Here is a 17462-nt window from a genome sequence, read left to right on the forward strand (position 1 = left end):
CGGGGCAGAGCCGGGAGTGATCGGTGCTTTACATATGGCTTGGAGTCGGGATGCCGCTTTCTCTTTGAATACCTACACCCGGCGTGCGTATCTACGAACCTTCCCCTCACGCACCATGGCTCGACTATCCGACTACCGCCTCCTCTGCTTCGATGTCTACGGCACTCTGATCGACTGGGAAGGCGGCATCCTCGCTGCGCTCCAACCACTCCTCTCGACCAGCAATGCTGAGTTCTCGCGCGAGCATCTGCTGACGGTCTACCAGGAGCTGGAAAGCGCGCAGCAGCGAATCACACCCGACATGCCCTACTCGCAACTCCTCGCCACGGTGCATCCCCTCTTGGCCGCACGCCTAGGCCTGCCCGCGCCTAGCGACGCAGACAGTCAGCGTTTCGGCGCGTCAGTGGGCACCTGGCCTGCCTTCTCGGACACGGTGGACGCACTGCAACGCCTCGCCAAGCACTACAAGCTCGTGGTGCTATCCAATGTCGACCGGGCCTCGTTCGCGCAGTCCAACGCGGGGAGCCTGCAAGGGTTCCCCTTCGACCGGATCATCACGGCGCAGGACGTCGGCTCGTACAAGCCGGACGCGCGTAACTTCGTGTACATGAAGCAGGCCGTGCAGGCAGAGTTTGGCGTGCGCCCGGAGCAGATTCTGCAAACGGCGCAGTCGCAATTCCATGATCATCGGCCAGCGCAGCAGGCGGGGATCCGATCGGTGTGGATTGAGAGGCCTGGAGCCACGATGGGGAACACGGCCGGGCCCATCTTTGATTGGCGATTTGCGACGCTGGGCGAGATGGCGGATGCCTTGGAGCGGGGGGAGTAAGCACCCTACCGCTGCTGCCTGTTCGGCATTCTCTGGATGGCTGGAGAGGTGGGATGCGGACCGATTCGCCAAGCTGCTCGAGAGGGTGCGAAGATGGAGGCGGAGGAGGCTTGGCGTCAACAGGCCTCAGCCACAGTCGCCGGACGTGCCGCTTGCCCGCATTCCAAATGTCATTCCACTTTCCACTCTGGAAACTGATCTCCATGACGTGCTCGATATAGATACACTAGGTATGAATAGAAACATCAGCACCAGATCGGTGAACTACTGCCCCAGAACGGAGACTGGTCCTCGCGACTCTGCTGGGGGATGGTAGATGCAGATGCGGTGGGGGAACCAAAGAGCCTCCGAGGAAACTCGTCTCCGTACGCTCGAAAGTAGTTCCGAGTGGGCTAGTTCGGACCCAGCTAGTGGGCAAGGACTTAGTACTGGAACAGGCGCCGACCTCCCTCCGAACCCTGGGCGTGCGCTAACTCGCTGACTCGCACCGGAAAAAGCAACAGAGCAACACATTCATGCTCGCGATGGACGTAGGCCGAGCCGCACGAGCCGTGGGGATTCGTGGAGTCTACGTAGGCATTGCCAAGGAGAGTCATCATCCTTTGCCACACTCCAACAAAGTAGGAAGTCATCGCTGGGAGTGCAGAACAGATGAGAGGGACATCTCGGTCGCACTTGCTCACTAGCTCACGACGGCATGGACCTTGCGCTTAGGCGAGACTACTTGGAGTCGTGTACGCTAGCTAGTCTTATTTGTGACTCTTTTCCTGGCCCCCATCACGTACTCAAGGACTTTGCTCCTTTTCTGTTGGGTCTCTTCGGTTCCCTCCTCCACCCCTCCTCGCCTTTCGACACACCTCTCAACGCCCAGCATGAAGGGCTTCCTGCGCTCCTTTGGCAGCCGCCGCTCCAGTTCGCTCTCCCCAAATCCAAACCCCCAATCCCCGCAACCACCGCTAATCCACCTCAGGCCCCAGCGACGGTGACGGCGAGCAGGACCATGCCGATGACTCGCCCGAGGCCATTCTGCTGCGCGAAATGGTATGCGGCTCGAATCTCCATTGCGCCGACCTCTTGCTAAACACGCGCCCAGAAAACATTTTGCGAAGCCAGCAGCGCCCCGCAGACTCAGGTATGTCGCGAAAAGCTTCCCCAACCCCCTACTCAAGGTTTGCGATCCAGGATGTTAACCACCTCTCTTGCCCTCTCCAGCAAGGAAATGAATTTGTCCACCTCCCGCGCATCGTCGAGACCGCCGAATCGAGCCCCGCCGCCGCCAAAGAAGCCGCGCATCGCATCCGCAAATACCTCTCCAACCCGGGCAGCACCCCAAACCACGTGCAATACAATGCGATTATGCTCATGCGCATCTTGGCTGATAACCCGGGCCATACATTCACGCGCAACTTCGACTCCAAGTTCTGCACTACTATCAAAGAGCTGCTGCGCCATGGGCGCGACTGGCATGTGCAGCACTACCTGCGCCAGTACCTAGCCCAGCTTGAGGCAAACCGGCACTGGGATGAGGATTTGCAGCTGTTGCTGCAGATGTGGGCCAAGGAGAAGACGAAGGGTGAACGATCTTTTGTAAGAATCGTAAAGCCGCGGCGTACTTGCGCCGGGAGAGTTGGTGGGCTAATTCGGGGTGATCACAGGTCGATCGATATCCCACGGCATCTGCAACACAGCAATATAGCCCCATGGCGCCATACCCAGTCCCGCATCGCATGGGCCAATCTGCGCCGAACCGAACACTTCCGGAGCCGGGCGAGCTGGCCGCGCGCGTGGAGGAGGCAAAGAACTCGGCCAAGCTATTGATGCAATTTGTCCAGACGACGCCGCAGGCCGAATTGGAGGAGAACGAGCTTATCAAGGAGTTTATCGACCGGTGTCGGACCTCGTCGCGCTTCCTTCAGGGTTATATCCACTCGACCAATCCGGCTCCGGATGAGGAGACCCTCCTCACCCTGATCGAGACTAACGACGAGATCTCGGTCGCCCTGTCACAGCAGCAGCGCGCTATGCTCAAGGCTCGCAAGGCTCGCGGGTCTTCCACCCCCGCCTCCAATGTCAACAGTCCGTCTCCATCGAGCAGCGAGGCCGTAGCATCGGGCGGTGCCGGTGCAAGCCCTGCTGCCCCCGAACCGATTTCCCCGGCAGCACCGACACCGCGCGAATCAAGAAGCCCGGAGCAGCAATCTACGCCGGTGCACGAGCTTTCCTCCGCCATGTCTACCGGCCGACCGACCGCATCCCGCACCACCACCGAGCAGTACGAGTATAACTCCACCGACTTCGAGGTGCAGAACCCCTTCGCGGATGACTTCGCCACGGGCGACTCCAACGTGGAGCGGAACGGGCAACATGCCACACCGACGGATACCTCCACCGCTGGACGTGTGCGCTTCCAGCCTACCGAGTAAGAGCGTTAACATGAGCTAGTTGGAGTGGTCAGTATAGCTAGCGAAGCGAATGATACCCCCGCAGAACCTGATTTTGCTAGATGTCTTGGTTGTATCCAGTGCCGTCCCATCCCATTCCATGGGGGTTGTGGGCTTCTATCCCGCGCGAGCTCCTCTTATTTTTCCTTTGTACCTGATTTACGTGATACCTCAGGTTTCTCCATTCTCCCTGTTGAGTTTGAGTTGGGAAGGACCTCGGTGGCGGTGGAAGTGGTCTAGCGGTTGATTGACCAGGCCCTGTGAGATACAGATCGACCACGTCCCTGTTCGGACCCGGTTGATCCCAAGCAGCTTTTTTCCTGGTATAACCTTTGATTAGCGATTTAAAAATACAGTTTTTCTGCTTTCTGCCTATCACACCCTGTTTAATCGGAAGCAAGAGACTGGCGCTTAGCCCAAGGACCATTACATGGACCGTGCAACAAGATCGATGATGACGACTGCGTTTCGCGGCGTCCTCCCTGCAGCGGTCGTTGAGGTCGGGGGTTTCAGGCGTGCCCCTGACTCGCATTGCGCTGAATCAACCTTAAACAAACTAGATTGAGTGGCCGGACCTCCGAGGCTGAAAGAGGCGAGGGCCCCGACCCTGTCATTGATTGACGGTAGAAGAGCTCGGTCGAGTTTGGTGGTCGGAATCCAGGTCTTCCACCTCGCAGGATGTCAGGAACAGCGACACGGTGAGCATTCCCATCTATGACACCCATCTATGACACCCATCTATGACACCCATCACCACACACCCGAACTTCTATAGAGCGGTTTTAATCCCATATTTCGGGACAGCAGCAGCAGCAGCAGCAAATTATCCAGCAATCAAAATTCGTCTCCCATGCGTCTCCATCTAGCGAGGCTGTCAATTTGAAACTCCGCGCATCCCTGTTCGGCGCGTGGAGCCGGCCTTGGCATGGCACTAGGAAGAACGTCGGCCTTGTCCCGGGTCACAGACCCTCAATTCAAGCCCAGCACTGTCCGCGGCATGGCCGGTGGATAGCAGCTAACCAGGAGCTCCGAGAGTTTGGGATCCATGGCCTCACCATGCGCTAATCTCGGTGGAGGGGATGGTCCCTGGAGTATATCACGGAGGGGAAACGGTGTTTCAGCGTTGGTGAAGTGCATTTTTCTGTCTGACAGCTAGGAGGATTGCCCCAAATGGCAGTGGCCGGAACCCCCTGCGGGTGTACTTGGGATGATATTGTCATTTCAATGGTGTTTGTGGTTGATTGAGTTGGGTTCTGGCAGGATCGAGATCGTCGCTGTGTTCGACCGTCCGACTGTTCACGAGTCTATATAACCCAGCACCTCAATCCCAGCGCCCTCCAGTCTTGGAGCATCAAGCTGGCCGATTCGTCTTGACTCGTTTCTTCCTTCGTTTTTTCCCTGTTCATTCATTCTCTCCGGTCTGGGACCGTGCAGCTTCTCTTCTTTCCACTCGCTTCTGACAGCCAGCGTCGGTACCGGTCTACCGATCCAATTCCATTCATTCGTGGTTCTCACGCCCCACCAACCCACTTCATACAAAACCAAGAACAAGATGAAGCAATTCACTACTACTGCCGCTACCCTCGCGGCGCTACTCCCTCTCGTCCACGGGCATGGCTTCGTGACCAGCCCCACGGCCCGTATGCCCGGCTCCGCCATGAAGGCCGCCTGCGGCGACCAGGTCGAGGTTAACCAGCAGTCCGACAACTACGGCAACATCCAGGGCGAGCTGCAGGTCGCCGCTAGCCAGAGCGACTACAACGCTGCCGAGTGCGACATCTGGTTGTGCAAGGGCTACAAGTTCGCCGACAACACGGACAATGTGTACTCGTACACTGCCGGCCAGACGATTGACTTCACGGTTGATATCCGCGCGCCGCACACGGGTATTGCTAACGTGTCGGTCGTGGATACCGCCAGCAACGCTGTGATCGGTGACCCCCTGATCTATTGGTCTGTGTATGCGTCGACCGCGACTGGTGTTACCGCCAATGAGACTAGCTTCAGCGTGACCCTCCCCGATGATCTGGGCAGTAAATGCGCCACTGCTGGTGACTGTGTGCTGCAATGGTACTGGTATGCACAGTCGATTGACCAGACCTATGAGTCTTGCGTTGATTTCACTGTTGGCGGCTCCGGCTCCAGCTCGTCTGGCTCCTCCAGCTCCAGCTCTAGCTCGAGCGTTGGGACTTCGGCGGCGGCGGCGGCGGCGGCTTCATCGTCCGCCCCCGCGGAGACTTCCACTTCCACCTCTGCCGCTGTTGAGACGACTTCCGCTGCTCAGACCAGTGCCGCCGTTGTGCAGGCTGTGACCACCTTCGCCACCCAGGCCCGTCAGTCCTCGCAGCCCAGTACCGTCGTGGCTACCCCCAGCGGCGTTACGAGCGCGCAGGCCATCCCGACCAACGGCAGCGCCCAGGACATGCTGGACTATGTCTCGGCCATGCTCAAGTACCTTGTGAGCAACAACTAAGCGCGCAGTGCTGAGTTGTGACCTTGCATCGTGCGGCCAAGTACAGGAACCCACGTTCTCTGGGGAGAGTGTTATACAGAATCATTCCACATTGCAAACACTACTTTGAGTGCTGTGTATAATTATCTCTTATTTTCTTGTCGATGTCAAATATCTTTCATCTTCCTCGGGTAGTTGGGTAGGGTTGAAGGTAGAGCGAAAGGTGTGTCTTGAAGAAAGCTGAGAATGCCATTGAGAAATCTCCCAATCTGAGACCCACTTTGATCGAAACAGCGGCCGGGCTTCTTATACAGCAGTAGTGCAAAAGTTTGGAACTATTTTTATTGCCAAGACCTCTCTGCCGGATGGAATCTACTGAAACAGCTGGAATCAAACCACCAAAACCTAGTATCCTGTATACCACCTATCCGCCTCAATAACTGCCTGTGCCCTGCGAGGCATCGGAGCTGGGAAATTAGCTAATATACAAAGCGTCGAGTGTAGGAAGTTCGCGGTATAGACGGTGGGCACTAGGCGGTGAGTAGGAAACGGTAGTTTCAAACATTTGCACTGCCACTGCCAAGTGTATAACTGGTTCCTGGAGTGAAATCGGTGGGTCCAAGAGTCAGTTCGTTCGGTTTTAATTAGTCGGAACTCAGGAGCGACCTTGATTTACTCTTCAGCTGAGCTGATTCCTCTCTTATACCCACGCCCTGCTGGAGAACTTCTGGAGTTCTCTCTCCATTCTGTTGAGATTCTGGTCCTTATTTCAAGTGTCCAAACGACAAAATTTACACTGCAAGTATTATCTCTTGGCTATGCTTCTACCACGCTTTCCTACTCAGCATTTCTCACCTCTTGACTGCGTGACTGCCGCCAAGAGTGCGTTCTGATAAGCCACGATAAGCACCGCTCCCACTATTTCTCTTCTCGTTCTTTTCTTCCACTGTCAAACGTCAACTACCAACTCACCCCTTACTCCCCGCCCATTCCAGGCACATACCATCACCATGGAGGAGCACATTCGACAGAGCATGACCAACCACCCCCATGCCTTACAGCATCTGACGAGCAGTTCTCCCCACCCGTCGCAACGGTCCGAGAGAATGACGTCGCGCTCGTTCAACCAAGGCACCTCCACGGCGGTGGAGACCGAGGACTCAACCATGTCCCAGCAGCAACACCGCCATGGCGGCGCCGATGAGGAGGGTCGACCTCCGCCTCGCTATACTCCCGATACCGACCCCTTCCACCTGGCTTCCAAGCTGAAGTCTGAGGAGGAGATCCGCCAGATCAAGGCCAACTCCGGGCGCAAGCGCGATGCCAATGGCCCCAAGATCGCGGAGATAATGCGGGAAACAGGTGCCAAGGGCAAACAGGCGTTCATCACCCGCAAACTGCAGGGTTTCTACGAGACACAGAACGAGAACATCGAGCGGATGCTGAAGCCGGTCGAGGAGCACGTCCGGGCGGCGCGGGAACTGAACGCCGAGAACAATCTCAAGTATAAGATCGCCGTGTACGGCAGTTTCGCAGCCAACATCATCCTGTGCGTAGTACAGGTGTACGGCGCCGCGTCTTCCGGCTCGCTGTCGTTGTTCACCACCATGGCCGACGCGATCTTCGACCCTATGTCAAACCTGACCTTGCTACTGTGCAACAAGGCCGTCAACCGCGTCGACCCGCGCAAATTCCCCGCCGGCAAGGCGCGTATCGAGACCGCCGGTAATATCTGTTTCTGCTTCCTGATGACTGCTGTCTCGTTCATCATTATCGCGTTCTCGATCCGCGAGCTTGTCGCAGGGTCCGACACCCTCCACTCCACCTTCCATTTGCCCTCCATCATCGCCGTGGCTGTCGCCTTCGTTACCAAGCTCGCCCTGTTTACATACTGCTTCGCGCTGCGTAACCAGGTCTCGCAGATCCGTATTCTCTGGGAGGACCACCGCAATGACCTGCTCATCAACGGCTCCGGTCTGTTGACCTCCGTCCTGGGCTCCAAGGTCCGCTGGTGGATTGATCCCATGGGCGCTATTCTACTGTCGATCCTGGTCAGCGGGCTCTGGCTGCACTCTGCCTACGGCGAGTTCCAGCTACTCGTTGGCGTGACTGCTGATACCAAGATGCAGCAGCTCATCACTTATATTTGTAAGTTATCCATGGTCCCACCTACCACGACCTCCTCTGAACAGGATGCTGATTATGCCCCACAGCCATGACTCACTCTCCCCTCATCACTGCCATCGACACCGTCCGCGCCTACACCTCTGGCCCGCGCCTGCTCGTCGAGGTTGACATCGTCATGGAGGACTCCGCCTCGCTGCGCGCGACCCACGATGTCGCGGAGGAACTGCAGATGAAGCTCGAGTCTCTCCCGGATGTGGAGCGTGCCTATGTCCACGTTGACTACGAGACAACCCACAAACCGGAGCATTTCTTGAAGAAGGAGCTTTAAGACGGGGTGTGGAGATTTTGCATTGGTTTTTAAGCGCTGTGATAGACATATCGTAATTGTATTATACTTGCTGTTGGTGGGAATGCCTTGGTTAGGTTCAGGTTTCGTCGGAATAACAAATGTTTTCGTTTCCAATCTATAGCTCTGTCGAGCTCTTCTCTCCAATCTTAAATATCCAGGAAGTAGCCCATTTGAGAAAGGTATCACTATGAGGATCAATCTCAAAGTTTTATCATTGCTACAGAGTGCATTACCTTCCACCACAACACTCAGGACGATAAATCTGTTACCGAAATGCATTACAAGTCAAGTGGTGATATCATATTCCAATTTTGATTTATTTCATTGCATCGATCACACATCTATTAATGACCTATCATAAGAACAAGAAAAAAGGACTAGAAAGCCCGGAGTCATAGGTGTATCCTGTGGTATCAAGTAAAGCCCCCCGAGATGCGAAAACAAAAAGCCCTTTCCTACTAATCCTCCCCTGCCGATCCCCCGCAAGCAATTTGACGAACAGAAGTAAAATGACGATCTGGATCCTGGAAATTAAGGAAGCCCAGATCAGGGATGAGGAGCAGGACTCAGATGGAAAGAAAGGGAGTCATGAACCGGAGATGGGAATGACTTGGCAGGCAGAGGCAAGTCTGAATCATCCCGATAGCGAGAGAAGGAGACTGAGGGTGAAGGGGAGGGGAAGGGTTCAGTCTAGACAGACTGCTCAAACAGCGCGATAGTCGAGCAGAAGTTGCTCGTATTGGGCTTCTCAGGCACCATACTCTGGCCAGACGACGACGTAACCATGTTCACAGCCGCTTTGGTGCTGAGACCATAGATATGCACGTCTGAGCAGTCAACCTCCACCATGTTCTCCTGGCAGTCCTCGGAGTCTAGGCAAGTCTGCGCATAGTTTTCAAAGAAACTGTACAGGCCGGCGCCATAGATGAACAAGTCCGAGGTATTCATCACTCGCAGACCCCATGACTTTTTGCACGAGGCGGTTGTGCAGGTCGAGAAATCGGGGTCGTTCCAGGAGTCTTGGGGAGTGAACGGCGTCAGCGCCGTCGGGTTGGACTGGTAGTACGGAGTCTCGGTCTGGATCAGGCCCATGAAGACGTTCGCCGCGTTCGACACCTGGTAGTTGTACAACTGGTGGTGCTCGGAGGCGGTGCCCCACAGCCAGACGGGGTTTTGCGACTCAATGAGCACGCCACGGCCGGTGTACACGTTGATCTGGGAGTGGTCGTCCAGGTCGAGCTCGTGGTCGGCGGTCCACACCCACGCGTTCTCGATGTACGCGCTGGCCTTCTGGGTGATGTGCAGCAGCAGGAATGCCGCAATGCACTCCTCCTTGGGCGTGGTCTGCTTAGCTGGGGTCTTGGGGCACGTGTCACTCTGAAGACCAGTGCCAGCGGCGCCACCAATGCGGATGTGAACATCCCACATACCGGCAGAGCCCTGCGAGGAGCCGGCGACGTTCCATTCCATAAGGATCGCCCCGGGGGCGGCACCCTTGGTGGTGACGATCAGGTCACTCATCTCGACAGATCCTGACTCACCCTCTTGGCCGATTTGCAGGGCAGGAATGGGATTCTTCTCGTCCTGGAAATTGGCGCCGTGGGCCATGATCATGGGCCAGACTTCACCAGTGATCTTGATGTCTTTGGGCACCTTCAGGGTCGAGGTGATCACATACGCGCCGTGGTCGAAGTAAACGACCTGGTCGGCAGTGGCGCTGTCTAGGACCTTCTGGAGGGCGGCAGTGTCATCAGTGGTGCCATCGCCCTTGGCGCCCGCGGACTTGACGCTGATGAACGAGGAGGCCGGGAGAGACTCATAAAGTGGCTTGGAGCGCTCGAAAACAGCGCCGCCGTTGAGAAGGTCGCTAGGCTTGGAGCTGGCCTGCATGGTGCCCTGAGTGCGTGCAGAAGCCACCGCCTGATTGGCAGCACCATTGCAGGTACCGGAGCCGCTGCTGGAGCTGGAGCTGGAGCTGGAGCTGGAGCTGGAGCTGGAGCTAGATCCCGTGCCCTGTGTCACCGCAGCGCTGGAGGTGCCGACGGCTACGGTAGACCCAGCAACTGGAACAGCACCAGAGGACTCGCTTGCGACAGCAACAGCGCTAGAAGGTTCAATAGCAGGGACTGCATTGGAGGTCTGGACAGCGGGAGGCTCGCTAGATGCCGGCACAACCGCAGCAGCAGTAGACTCAATGGCAGCAGGAGTCTGGGAAGACTCCAGAGGAATCTCGTAGGTGTTACCAGACGAATCAACGAAGACAGACATCCAGCTGTTGTCGAAGCCGGGGAGACCTGACAAAGCAGGGGCAGACATGGCGGTTGCCTGTGGGATAATGGAGCGATCCCCGACGTCAGTGCCCGTAGGCACGACGGTGGCGACCCCGATGTTGGAACTGGCGGGAATGTTACTAGCGAGAGTAGCGGCGCCATTGGTAGCGGCGCAGGCCAAGACGGTGTGCATGACGGTCTCAATAACGGTCACAACCTCGATGTTATCGTCATTCTCTTCGGGCCGGTAGGCACGCTTAGTAGAACCGGAAGAGGGAGAATAGGTGTTGCCCTGCACCCAGCTGTTGACAACAGCCCCGCCAGCCAGGATAGTGTTGCCATCGACACCAGCCACGGCGACCGTGGAGCCAGAGAAGTCGACGTTGTCGAGGACCAGGGTACCACCGCCCACCGGAATGCTCTTCTTGGTCCAGGCAGTGACGATACCAATTGGGGTGTTGGTGAGCGTGCTGTCCAGCATCATCACGGAGCCAACAGTCTGGTTTGAGGGCGAGGTGGACATGTTCAGGCCGACCCGGCAGTTATTGATGTTCACCGACTTGAAGGTCCAGGCCCAGTTCCAGTTCATATAGATCGCAGTCTGGCATCCATTGAAAGTAAGGTTGCGAGTGGTGAACTGCTGGTTGCCCAGGAACATGCCGTAGTTGCCACCGTTGAAGGTCAGGTCGGACATGAACCCACCAGAACCGTTGTCCATGAACACACCCTCCTGCTTGTTGGCAGAGCCACCGCCTTTGACCATCTCGAAACGGATGTTCTGCAGGCTAGTGGCCTGGCCAACCTGCCAGTGGATACCAGCACCGGAGCTCGGGGGCATGGCGGTAATATCGATAACCAGGTTGCGAATGGCGCGGAAGAAGTTGTTCTGGTTGGTATACCAATTGTCGCCATTGTCCTCGTAGGGATCCGCATCGATGACAGCCATGCCGGTGAACGCAGCGGAGGCTTTGATCACGGGTATGTCAATTGCATCACCGACAATCTGGGTGTAGTAGAACTGGATGATGGGCTTTGACACCACATAAGTACCAGGCGGGAAGTAAACCAGAGCGGGAGTCGTCGTAGACGAGTCGCAGCCCTTGCCGCAGCGATTGCCAGAGGAGATGGCCTTGTTAATGGCCGCGGTGTCGTCCGTAGAGCCGTCGCCTGCGATCAAGAGGGTCAGTTACTTGCGATTATTTTATCTTCGTTTCTTCCTGACATACCCTTGGCGCCAAAGTCCTTCACGTTACGGAACACCTGATAAGCGCTGTTGCTGCCGAATGGCACGGTACCCTGGCGCTTGATATTTGCAACCCAGTAGCTGGAAGCCGCCCACTTCGACGCAGCCAGCTCCAGCTCGTTGGGAGCAGGCGTCAGTGGGATAGCGCCAACGAGGGCCGTTGGCAGGCCGAGCAGGAGGATGAGGTGCGCCAGGAACATCATGATCGAGGTTTGAAAAGCGGCCATCTTCTAGATAGCTAGTCGCTGGACCTGCAGCGAGATAACTGTGCGGGATTTATTTCGGAATGAAAAGAGCGAAGCCCTGTGAATGGAAGCAATTCAGTAACCAGCACTGATAGAAGTGTCGAGTCTCCTGGGCGGCGCTGAACCAGCAGCGGTCGGTAGGAGGGTCGGAGTCGTGACAGCGACTAGGCAAGAAAGAGCGAAATGATGCAGGCAGCAGTCGCAAAGGGACCACTTTCGCAGAAAAGAATGAATGCAAAGGCAGCTCCGGTCTGATAGTCGACAGTCGTTCCCACTACAGCAGAGCGGATCTATACTTCGGCCTCGACGAAAATGCAGTGAAAAAGGAGTGAATGGCAAAGGGCGCAACAAGGAGATGCCCAGGTGAAGCCACAGGCAGCACGACAAAAGACACAAAAAAAAGTAGAAGAAAGGCAACACACAAAGCGCTGCAGAACACGACGCCACGGAGAATAAAAGAAGTGTCGCGAGCAAAGCCCAACAGTTGGAGTCACTGACCTTGCAAGTATAGTAACTCGCGCGTAATCTGCACGTATCGTCCCTGAATCACTTCCCGTAACGCCAATCACACCGCACGGCGGCCTGCAATCCACCGGCACCACCAATCGGAGGGCCCACGGGCGTAACGACGCCGACACTTGAAACGCAGACGTCCGGGATGAAACGCTCAAGCGAGGCGATCACAGGGCCGAGTGTTGCAGATTGCGCGATGGAAACACCCGCGAGTCGGGAGACGGGGCTGTCTAATGAGCAGGAGTGGCCACGGGCTCACTAACTCACTCACTCATTCCCTAGGGAGTCTAGCCCGAGCGAATAGAAGGCACCAGAGCGGCTGGTATACCGGTATACCTCGTAGCCAAGATGGACAATACAGCCAAGACGACCAATGAGGGAAATGAGCACAAGTCTGCCCAAAGATGAAGCCTAAGTATAGGATGCGGTTTACTCAGGGCACAGCAAGCAAAAGCGCAAAAGGAATCCCAAAAGAGAGATGAATGGGGTCTCTACGCGCTATATACCAGTATACCAGGGCCCCCTTCTGGGCGGCCAAAGGGATCGCGATCCCCATCGAAACAGGGTATGCCGGATCATCCATTCCATGTATCTGGATATTTCTGCCCGTCGCATGGGAGGAGCTGTCGCGTAGGATGCCTGGAGGAGGGAAATAGTTTCTTGGCACATCTTCCATGGCAATAATGTACGGGATGTGGGACGCGGATATGGACAGCGCCCTCTGGTATGCCCCCCCCCCCCCCCCCACCACTGGTCCCCTTGTGGTGGAGTCTCCCCTTTCGCAGCAGCGCTGTACCAAAGGAGTAGGTCCGACGAGTACGGAATCGTCCTGATTGCTTTGATTTGATGGACGGGATCATCAGGGACGGCAGGGTACAAAGCGACCGCATCTGCCGGATCCCCGGGGTGCCTAGAACCTGCGCACTGCCCATTCTCGCCATGGGCGACCAGTTGCTGGGCACCTCCGATCATGCCTGCTTATGGTGGTCACTACGTTGCTGCACGACCCGTTGCCCGTCAACTGGGTCGCGTACCAGCCACCGGCTGAGGCGTGGTTACTGTGTGCGTGAGGGCCGGTTGTCAGGGATGCCGGCTGCTATGGATGAACATTCCGGCGCGTGCAGAGTGGAGGAGATTCTTGATGACGAGGGGGCTGTCGGCCCGAGCGATTCTCGACGGAATCTTGACGGGCTAGAATCCTCGCTCCTGGGCCTCATCATCGTCCCGTCCCGGTGGTCTGTCTCGGACGGCTGCAGCTGCAAGTGCCAGCGCTATCGGTGCACGGCAGATCATCGTGGCTGGCCAAGCTTTGCCGGCCCCTGAGTCCAGGATGGCGAGCCGCCCTCGCCGAGCGTGAGTTTTTTGTGGTTAGCGCGTCTGCAGCCGTGGCCAGGTACGAGTCGCGCGTTCTCTCCGAGCCAATGACAGTGCATGATGCCCGCCATGGCCGTGATGGTTGTGATGTTCGTCACTTTCGGTGACCTGATTGCGCGCCAATCTCAGTGCTGGTCCGATGGAGCACCTTTGGGATCGACTTTCTCTCGCTGGAGAACTGGACAGTCCGCAGTCAACATACGTTCCACGGGTCCAGCCCTGACTCAGCCGCAGTTCGCCGCATTCCCCAGGCATCCATGATTCGTCCCCGTCGATCCGCGGTTCAACTCCTGGGCGCTTGCTAGTCCTCATAAGCTCTGTGGCACAGTCTATCCGGAAGAAACTCAAGTGGCTACAATCCCACAAAACTCTATGCTCCTATCACCGGCGCCGGGACGATGTATACTAGTTATATGTTGCTGCCTCTGGGTGTGCGCACCCGCCACGCGTCCTCGGCCCACCCCGATCTTCGTCTCGGTCGCCCGGCACGGACCGTACACCTCCGACCACGGCGCATCAGTGGCAATTTGCTCCCACAAAGGCTAGCCTGGCCGACGCGGCATCGCTACACAAGCGCTTGGTTCACGACGCGTGCCAGTCTACGCACCCCCTCCGTCAGGTGACGCGGCTCTTCCCACGCAAAGCAGAGGCGCAGGCAGGCAGCGAACTTGTCGCTTGGTGGGTGCAAGTGGCCGGGCACCTCGAAGAGTGTGCCCGGAGCTAAGCGCAGATTTTCCTCGTTCTGGGCTCGCAGCACTATATCTACCGCGAGCAGTGGAGGCGGAAGGGTGACCCAAATGAAATATCCACCGGCGACGGTGTCGGAAGCAGAGGCCACCGTCACCCCGAGTGGGGCCAGGTACTCCTGTATCGCAGCCAGCAGCAGATGATACCGCTCTGCATATGCGGGTTGCAGGACCTGTCGGATGTAGTTTTCGAGGAAGCCGGACGGCAGCAGTTGATCGATTATGGTGGAAGAGAGTTGAGAGGGTGCACCTCCGGAGCGTGATGAGCCTCTGTAGTTTGTGGACATCACGTCAGCGGGATATATACTTCACCCATGTACTCCGGATGGACTACCCCGAACGTTATGGTGTCTCGGGCGGATAGGCCAAAAAAACTTACACTTGGGACAAGCCATAAGCAAGCTTTTCCGAAGCTTCGACCCATCCAGTGCGGGCCCCAGGTCCGATCAGTTTACTGAAGCTGCCATTGCTTATTGCGTGGCCCCATTCATCAACCGGGCCACCGTTCAGGTAACGATCCACGTCCACGAGGCGGGGGAGGCACGCGTGTTCCGGCGCTGCGAGCGCGCCCTCGCGGGTCGCCGAAAACTGCAGGAAATCGTAGACATCGTCGGTCACCAGCAGGGCATCATACTGGCGAGCTAACTGAACCAGGCGCTCCCGGTGGTCCAGGGACATAATTTTGGTGGAGGGGTTGGCGAATGTGGGGACGGCATAGATGATATATTTGTAGATCTTGCGCCAGGGCCGAGGGGGTTTGAGTCTCTGGAAGCGGGAAATATACACATTAGTCGATCGGTTTTTGTTTGCTCGGGTGTAATAACGGTGCTGTCTGGCCGGCGAGGGCAAACGCCGTCTCCATTATTCATTTAGTCAGTCGATACCGGTTCGGTGTTGCCCTCCGCCTGAGCCTTCTCTTCAGCCGCACGCAGCCCGCTCTCCAGGAAGGCCAGATCTATCCCCTCATCATCCTCCGGCACCCCATAGACACGCCCTGCAAAGCCAGCATCATCCATGATCCGGCCAGCCAGATAGTAGGCCGGCTCGACCATCCAGACCGTCCGCGTGTACACTGGGTCGGTAAAGACGGCCAGGATACACGCGAGGCTCTGGCTGGCCCCACCGGTGATGCAAATGCGCTGGGGCGAAATAGGGTGGCAAGGCAGATAGAAGCTTCCCAGCCACTGGGCTATGTGGGCGCGCAGCGGCTCATAGCCTTCATCGGGGCCGTACAGTAAGCCTGGCTGGGCGATGGAGGGGGTGGTCAGAACGGTCGTGGCGGCGCGGAGCAAATCGGGGGCGGGAAGGAGCGCGGGGTTGGGCCAGCCGCACAGCAGATCGATGGGCGGTTGCTGCTGTTGGTTGCCTGGGGCCGTCATGATTCGAGGGTGGTGTAATGGGGAAGATGCAAAGAATCACGTCAGTGGACACTTGGCACGGCAGACGGAACCGAGATTGGGCCTGGTTTTTGGGTGGCACTGTGCGGAACTGGAACGCCCGTTGTTTGGGTGGAGAGAAAAGCAAAAGCTAAAGGGGCAGGACCAGGAACCGCGCGAAGAATGATTGGGATGATGCCATCGGAAGATATCTCCTCCATGCTTACCTCAGGAGTTAATGCAGTACATGTGTTGGGCCGCGCGGTTATAAGGTAGTATATATTATATCTCATACCGTCTCATATACCGTAGTATATTTTATATAGTCTGTATGGAGTACATGTGTACCAGAGGGTACAGCCAAGACACCATGATGCCGCTGCATCCCATTAGTCGTAGTGCCTACAAGGTGCTGCATGTACTATATTGTATTAGGGTACCCCGTAAGCAGTTTCTTTTTTTTGCCCCTCAAAATACACTAGCGCGGAGCTGGTTCATAAATCCTGTCTGCATCGCCCCATTTCTGCGGTGCCGGGAACCCCCCGGTCGGATCCAAGCCGCAAGAGTGGCATATCAATCAGGCCCAATTAGGATGCGCGGATCCGTTCCAATCCGCAACAAGTTAGTGACAGAATGGAAGGGGCCTTGCTGCTGTACACAGCCAGGACTGCTACCGTGCTTAGAACAAGTGGGACTCCTCTGTGTAGGGCGCCCCGAGGTTTAATGTTGGACGTGCTAGGCTAACGGGCAGAATGTTGGTGTCTGCAGCGGCAATCTCATTTTCACTGTTCCTGTATTTATTTCAATATGTCACAATTGACTATTTTCTGCTTGCATATCCGTCGGCTAGTCAGCCGGGCAGGTCGGTACCGGCGACCACGAGAGGGAGGTATCAATATTCTCTTCGAGGAGCAGCCACCATATGTACCTCCAATCTAGCTAGTGATCAACCGCCAGAAAATAGCAGCGATCATCGGACAGGTATTGTAGGCACGGCCATGAACATAGTACGCATACCCACCGTGCACAAGGCCCCTCGGCGGCCCATGATTCGTATTTTATCCAGGTTTTCGCCCAGGCTCCACCGAGACATGCACAGCCAAGGAACCACCCATCAGGGCCCGAGCTATTATTGGCATGGAAAGGAACCGGATCGAAAGCCCTCCGTCCTTTTAGTTAAGACTCCGGGGGCTTTTGTAAAGATTCAGAAAAAAAAATTGCGACTCGATATCGTTTTTATTCTCCCGAAACACCCCTGAGTCGCAACTTGACGGAAGTCCTCTCTCTCATTCCCCCACGGTGTCTCCCTGCCATTCTTGCAATCCCTCCTGCCGATCCATTCTCCGAACCTCCCCTTACCACCTCGATCACTTCGACTCGCGGGCCTCAACCCATCATTTGCCGCTGCTTTCATTCCTCCATCCATGCGTCGAAGGGCTTGACCTCACACCTTCCACCCCCTCCCTCCGGCCCTGCGCAACTGGGTCCATACTTTCA

The 17462-nt window shown here is 56.6% G+C and overlaps 7 protein-coding genes across 7 annotated transcripts; 4 read left to right on the top strand and 3 right to left on the bottom strand.

Moving 5' to 3' along the window:
* Positions 1–115: 115 nt before the first annotated feature.
* On the top strand, positions 116–829 carry N7482_005980 (putative haloalkanoic acid dehalogenase; the record flags this gene model as incomplete). Its single annotated transcript, XM_056688105.1, has 1 exon — positions 116–829. The coding sequence occupies one exon, from the start codon at positions 116–118 to the stop codon at positions 827–829; it is 714 nt and encodes a 237-aa protein (XP_056543660.1).
* An 872-nt stretch (positions 830–1701) lies between these two features.
* On the top strand, positions 1702–3252 carry N7482_005981 (VHS and GAT domain-containing protein; the record flags this gene model as incomplete). The annotated part of the gene is made up of 5 exons (XM_056688106.1): positions 1702–1741; positions 1800–1870; positions 1923–1961; positions 2012–2416; positions 2485–3252. 5 exons carry the CDS (start codon positions 1702–1704, stop codon positions 3250–3252), a joined length of 1323 nt encoding a protein of 440 aa, XP_056543661.1.
* Positions 3253–4822: 1570 nt separating this feature from the next.
* Positions 4823–5743, top strand: N7482_005982 (lytic polysaccharide monooxygenase; the record flags this gene model as incomplete). Its single annotated transcript, XM_056688107.1, has 1 exon — positions 4823–5743. The coding sequence occupies one exon, from the start codon at positions 4823–4825 to the stop codon at positions 5741–5743; it is 921 nt and encodes a 306-aa protein (XP_056543662.1).
* Positions 5744–6732: 989 nt separating this feature from the next.
* Positions 6733–8177, top strand: N7482_005983 (cation diffusion facilitator family transporter; the record flags this gene model as incomplete). Its single annotated transcript, XM_056688108.1, has 2 exons — positions 6733–7870; positions 7936–8177. 2 exons carry the CDS (start codon positions 6733–6735, stop codon positions 8175–8177), a joined length of 1380 nt encoding a protein of 459 aa, XP_056543663.1.
* A 711-nt stretch (positions 8178–8888) lies between these two features.
* On the bottom strand, positions 8889–11938 carry N7482_005984 (glucan endo-1-3-beta-glucosidase; the record flags this gene model as incomplete). The annotated part of the gene is made up of 2 exons (XM_056688109.1): positions 8889–11635; positions 11695–11938. The coding sequence occupies 2 exons, from the start codon at positions 11936–11938 to the stop codon at positions 8889–8891; spliced, it is 2991 nt and encodes a 996-aa protein (XP_056543664.1).
* Positions 11939–12502: 564 nt separating this feature from the next.
* N7482_005985 (uncharacterized protein) lies at positions 12503–13145 on the bottom strand (the record flags this gene model as incomplete). Its single annotated transcript, XM_056688110.1, has 3 exons — positions 12503–12695; positions 12741–12880; positions 12984–13145. The coding sequence occupies 3 exons, from the start codon at positions 13143–13145 to the stop codon at positions 12503–12505; spliced, it is 495 nt and encodes a 164-aa protein (XP_056543665.1).
* Positions 13146–14408: 1263 nt separating this feature from the next.
* Positions 14409–15968, bottom strand: N7482_005986 (aminotransferase-like domain-containing protein; the record flags this gene model as incomplete). The annotated part of the gene is made up of 3 exons (XM_056688111.1): positions 14409–14859; positions 14969–15354; positions 15474–15968. 3 exons carry the CDS (start codon positions 15966–15968, stop codon positions 14409–14411), a joined length of 1332 nt encoding a protein of 443 aa, XP_056543666.1.
* Positions 15969–17462: the final 1494 nt, after the last annotated feature.

This window comes from Penicillium canariense (genome assembly GCF_028826845.1).
Source record: "Penicillium canariense strain IBT 26290 chromosome Unknown utg000003l_segment0_segment0, whole genome shotgun sequence".
NCBI classification, from domain to species: domain Eukaryota; kingdom Fungi; phylum Ascomycota; class Eurotiomycetes; order Eurotiales; family Aspergillaceae; genus Penicillium; species Penicillium canariense.